The 6000-nt window shown below is 38.6% G+C and overlaps 1 protein-coding gene across 7 annotated transcripts in view; it reads left to right on the top strand.

Annotated features, from left to right (window-relative positions):
* Tfdp2 (transcription factor Dp-2) overlaps positions 1 to 6000 on the top strand; it is a 129428-nt gene that overhangs the window by 28452 nt on the left and 94976 nt on the right. For 5 of the 7 annotated variants that reach the window (XM_031346162.1, XM_031346165.1, XM_031346160.1 and 2 more), the window contains exon 3: positions 1379 to 1482. The exons of the other annotated variants lie outside the window; for them this stretch is intronic. In XM_031346162.1, the coding sequence (XP_031202022.1) occupies positions 1468 to 1482 (15 nt within the window). In that variant the 5' untranslated portion in view covers positions 1379 to 1467. The remainder of the gene's footprint in view (positions 1 to 1378; positions 1483 to 6000) is intronic. 7 annotated transcript variants of the gene reach the window in all.

Below are 6000 nucleotides of genomic sequence, written 5' to 3' on the forward strand. Positions count from 1 at the left end.
CCAGACTTACCGATTATAACATTTTATACATGCTCTATTGTTTCCATTTCCTGTGTCTTATTTGAAAAGTAGTTCTTGTTATCATGCCCCTCCCCTCCTGAAGTATCTTAGTTTATTTTTCTCCCTAAGATAAAGTACATTTAACACATAGAAAGACCCTTTAGTTTATGGACTAATATTCAGAAACAACAATGGGATTGCTTGTACCTGTAATCCTAGCATTTAGAAGGCTGAGGCAAGAGACTTCTAGATGGGTCAGAGCTCAGTAGCCAAACCTTATCTAGAGAGAGAGAGAGAGAGAGAGAGAGGGAGAGGGAGAGAGAAACAAAAAAAGATGAAAAAAAAACCCTACACATATTCTGTAATGTGGACCTTGCCAGTTACCCCAATTTTGAGTTGAGGTTTCCTTTTTTTGGTTTTTGGTTTTTCTAAATATGGATACTTTCTTAGTTCCTTTGCCTGCCCCTCCCTCCTTCCCTCTCTCTCCCTCCCTCCCTCCCTCCCTTCCTACCCTCTCTCTTTCTTTCTTTTGACAATAATGGTATTGAAGTTTAGGACAGTATTTTGAAGAAATGCTGTGTATTTTCTGACATTTTTCATGGGTAGGCTTTACATGTTGACAGTAGTATCTTAGAAATGGTATCATATCCATCTCAATACATTCGAGACTGCTGATGACTTGTCTGATTATTGGGGGCCATTTAGTAACTTTGATCGCTAATGTGTGCCATGTTTCTTTACTGGAAATTTTGTGTTAAGGTATTTTATAAGCAGCTATGTCAATATTATGTTAATATTTTGTTGCACATTTCTAGTAACTAGTGTTAGCCTTTGTTGATGATTCTTCCCTTAATTGGCTTATTAGGATGGTTATGGTGGAGTTACACCAACTGTGAATTCATTATACTTACTAGGTGGCATTCTATTGATCTTTCTATTTTCCTCCATTATCTCTTAATTGTTTTCTTGGTTGGGTTTATAATTGATTACTATCATTAAGATATTTGGTGTTTGGTTGCCTCATTATGCAGTTCTAGGCCCTTTAGGTTGGTGCTTGTGTCCTTTTGACAGGTGTCTGTCAGTGTTTGAGTATTTTGTGCTTTTTCCATGAAGCCCTGATGTTTCTTTTAGTGCATTATCTAAAAAGCAACATAGTATAACTTTGCTGTATTCCTTGAGAGCAGAGCTGACTTGTCAAATTACTTAACTACTTTAAACCCCAGTTTTTATCTAGAATGGAGATAAAAATGATACATATTTTCATGGTGCTATTTTAAGGATTAATTTAGGCAGTTCACTTGTAAGTACATGTCTCAGTAAATGTGACATAAACATTGCCTATTATTACATTACTATTCCCTCTTTTTCCCTTTAACAGGATATTTTAAAGAACTGTTGAAGACGAAGGTTTTTATTTTGTGTGTTTTTTAATGGCTTTACAGAATATTAAATAGAATACAGTTTGACATGACGGCAAAAAATGTAAGTATTTGTAATTTTTAAAAATAACTTTTAAAAGAGAGCCTATGCTATTTTCCTCTACAGATTTTCTCACTATTCTGGTTAACAAAATTCAAAACATTGCCTGGATTTATAATTGTTTTTGATTGTGTGGTGTGTGAGATAAACTTAATACTATTGAATACAGTATTTTCATGGCCAGTATGGGATTCTTGTAGATTGGTGCCAAGTTGTTCTTTTTCAACAGCTGCAAGTTGCTACTCTCGAAAGTTTCCAACTTGACTCCTTTTCTGGGGACTGTTACAAATTTGTTTTGGTTGCTAGAGAGTTACTTGGCCTTACTGACCACATCTCCGGTTTCTTTGGCTTATTTTTTCCCCTCTTGTGTTTGCTCAGGGAAAATGTGTGTGCTTTGATGCTGTTTGGAAGCAGGTTGTTACATTCTCTGAGGTGTTCTCTCAAGACCATCTAAACTTTAAAAGGTTAAATAATTTCTCCCCTTTTTTTGAATTGTCTTTTTTTTTTCTATCTCTATTGTAAAGATGAAGGAATATCTTAGGAATTCACAAGTAGGAATTTAGTACCCCCTAGAAAGATATGGGCCCAAAATCTGGAGTCTGTCAGGAACTGGAACAGTATTGGTTTCACTCCTTTCTGGATGTTGTCTATCTGCTTCATTTCTTCCTCCTCCCCACTGAAGGTCTTGTTAGGTCCATAGCTAGCCTCTCTCCATCTCTTATCTGCATGTTAAAGAGAGGTATACAGGAAGGGAAAAAAAGCAGTCTGACAGTCTTTTGTTGTCACCTCTAATTGCAAACTCTTTGGGAAAGCATTTCTCTTGTGAAGAGAGAGAACATTTGCGTTTGTGTGTGTGCATGTGTATGTGCAGTTACCTTTGCCTTTTATATCATACTTACGATCAGGAATAATGAAAATCCTACTCAAAAATGTTAAGGAGCCAGTAATGGAAGTGTATGGCTGTAATCCCAACTACTCAGTAGGCGAGGCAGGAGGATGAATTTGAGCATAGACTAGGCAATATAGCAAGACCCTGTCTCAAAACAAACAACAACAAGTCCTCACAGCAGAATCCAGTTTAAGGCAAAGGTCAAATGCATTGACTTATGTAACTGAAAAGTCTGCAGTGCTTATATTTTTGGTTGTGAGCCTAGCCTTTAACGGCTGAGCCATCTCTCCAGCCCAAAAGTCTGCAGTTCTATGGCTTTAATATCTTTAGTTTTAGAGGATTAAAGAATGGCATCATGGAATCACTGTGTGTGTGTGTGTGTGTGTGTGTGTGTGAGTGTGTGTGTGTCTGTGTCTGTGTCTGTGTCCCTGTGTGTGGCCTGGTCCCATCTTTTGGCTGTATATATAGTAGCATAATGGCTGACTTGGGTCCTGTAGGACCAGTTCATAAGAAAATAAGGAACTTTCAATTTTTTGCTAATCAATTTTAAATTCCACAGAGGCAGTTTGATTACTCTGCTTGGCTCACAGATCTAAAAAGTATGTGGAAGGAAATGGGATGTCAGAAGTGTGAGGCCGGGGCCAGGAGCCTCTCCTATTAATGTTTCTCACCAGAATTACACAGGGTATAGGCTGGACCCTTTTGCCAAGGGAGTGAGATAAGGTGCTGACATATATTCTCTGCATCTCTTCAAATAGTGCTTACTATCCAATGAGTCCTCTAGACTAAAAATTTAGGTATATTCCATAGTCTTGCTATCTAAGGCAAGTCAGCCTCTCAAACTCATAGTCTTTTTTTTTTTTTAAGATTTATTTTTATTTATTTTATGGGTATGAGTACATTGTAGCTGTACAGATGGCTATGAGCTATCATGTATGTGACTGCTGGGAATTGAACTCAGGACCTCTGCTGGGCCCTGCTCGCTCCAGGCCTTGCTCACTCCAGCATAATTCACTGTATCTGTCTTCAGATGCACCAGAAGAGGGCGTCAGATCTCATTACAGGTGGTTTGAGCCATCGTGTGGTTGCTGGGATCCGAACTCAGGACCTTCAGAAGAGCAGTCAGTGCTCTTACCTGCTGAGCCATCTCGACAGCCCCTCTAACTTACAGTCTTTATGCAAATGTGTTCTAAGTGCTGGGATTACAGACATGCAGCAGCATGCCTGTCTCACAAAAGAGAATTTGCAATATAATCCAAGGTGTACTATTTTTTGCTTTGTCAATGAAACTTTTTTGTTTTACATATTCTGTATTTTTTTTTATACAGAAAATAGAAAAGACAAAGAAAAAAATTACCCAATAGATTATTAGCACAATTTTGTTCAAGAAGATGTCTAGTTTATATAAATATACACTGTTTACACATATATCAACCAAAATATATCAAATAAAATGAAGTCATAAACCTCATATAAATACTTTTGCTTATCTTAATACTTCTGTAACATTTTAAGAGGCTGTTTTATGTTACCCACGGTATGGAAAATATACTAGTTTCTTAATATTAGTCATGGTTTTCCCATTTTTTAAAAAGTCTTTTGGCTGTCCTGAGCCTCACTCTGTAGACCAGGCTGGCCTTGAACTCAGAAATCCGCCTGCCTTTGCCTCCCAAGTGCTGGTACTAAACGCTTGCACTACCACTGCCCAGCAATTTTCCCATATTTAAATGTTTTTATCTTTTCCTTTACAAATTTTTAAACTTTGTTTATGATTGAGTATATCTATGCTAATTGAGTATATGGGTATATCTGTTTTAATTGTTTGGTTTGTGTGTGTGTGTGCTTGTGTGTGTGTGCATAGGTGTAGGCATTCACATAGCTACAGGGTACTTGTGCAACAACTATTTTGGGAATTGGTTCTCTTCTTCCAATGTGGCTGCCAGGACTGAATTCAGGTTGCCAGGCTTATGTGAAGTGGGTTTACCCATTGAACCATCTCTCTGGCCATATTTGTAATTTGAAACAGGGTCTTATGTAGCCCAGGTTTGCATTGCATGCAGTTTGCATTGCATGCTTCTTCTGCCTCACAAACCCTCAGATTACTATCATGCACTACTATAGCATTTTTGTCTAAGTTTTGATTTAAGATAACATCTCACTATGTTGCTTAGGCTGGGCTTGAGCTCATGGCAATTGTCTGCTCCAGTCTTCCAGTTGGTAGGATTACACGTGTGAGCCATCTTTCGTGGCCTGTAATTTTTAACACAGGATATTGCTGTAGCCTAGATCTTGGTCTACCTTCTCCCAGAACTCACTTCCTTGCTTCTTACTTTCTAGGGGTTATAGATAAACACCCCACATGTGACTTCGAACATTTTTGTCCCCTTTTGCTCATTTGTCAGATTATTACTATCAGACAAAAACCTTTGAAAATTACAAAGTCATATTACTGAGTATGTATGACTTTTTTCCAGACATTATTTTTCTCCCATTCTTGAGTAATAGCAGAGAGATTGAATGTTGAACCTCTTGCGTGTGAGGCAAACGCTTTCTTACTGAACTGTATTCTGAGTTCTAAGAGCTCTTGAATCATATTGCTAAACGGTGTTTTCTAAAGACTACACATTTATTTACTTACCAGGAATATATGAGAATGACATTTCTCTTATGTTTATTACACACACACACACACACACACACACACACACACACATCTTCTTTTCCTTTGTTAAATATAATGAGAAGTTCTGAGTATGTTGAAGGGGCAGTGAGCCTACGGTAGCAAGAGTACTATCTACAGGTTTTTATTTTTAGTATTTGACATTTGAACCAGCAAAAAGTTGTATGTTGTTTCTTTCTGATTACTAGTTAGGTTAAACTAATATTCTTTGCATTTGTTTATTATCTCCGTATCTGTTTGGAAATTGCATATGTTGAAGCTGGAAGCTATTGGCATTTGAATAATAACTAAAACAAATATAACTTGACCATAAACAAATATGCACAATTGTTTGATGTAAAGTAGTCAGGTCTGTTATTTTCATATTTACTTTTTTTAGTTTTTTGAGACAGGGTTTCTCTGTGTAGCTCTGCTGTCCTGGAAGTCACCCTGTAGACCAGCCTGGCCCCGAACTCAGAAATCTGCCTGCCTCTGTCTCCCAAGTGCTGGGATTAAAGGCGTGAGCCACCACCGCCCGGCTCAGATTAGATTATATTAAAGGCAGGTTTATTAGAAACTGCTTTTGGGTGATTTCACTGGCCCCAAGGATTGAGGCTAGAGAAATTGCCAAAGGGAGAGAGGGGTTGGGGGAGGAGAAGAGAAAGAAAGGGTATAAGGGCCGGAGGATACAGAGACAGAGAGACAGACAGACAGAGACAGGGAGACCTAATTGTCTGCATTATATAGGGAAGAGCCTCTGGGGGAAGGGCAGCCCAGGCCCTGGGCTGGAAAGTTCAAGATTGGAGGCAGGGTATGACAGGTAGAGACTGAAGGATGCTGGGAGAAGCTGGAGATCCCGTCTGTAAAATTCTGATATGTAAAATATGCACTTCAAAGCCGGGCACGGTGGCACACACCTTTAATCCCAGCATTTGGGAGGCAGAGGCAGGCGGATTTCTGAGTTTGAGGTCAG

Source organism: Mastomys coucha, unplaced genomic scaffold (assembly GCF_008632895.1).
Source record: "Mastomys coucha isolate ucsf_1 unplaced genomic scaffold, UCSF_Mcou_1 pScaffold23, whole genome shotgun sequence".
Taxonomy (NCBI): Eukaryota; Metazoa; Chordata; class Mammalia; order Rodentia; family Muridae; genus Mastomys; species Mastomys coucha.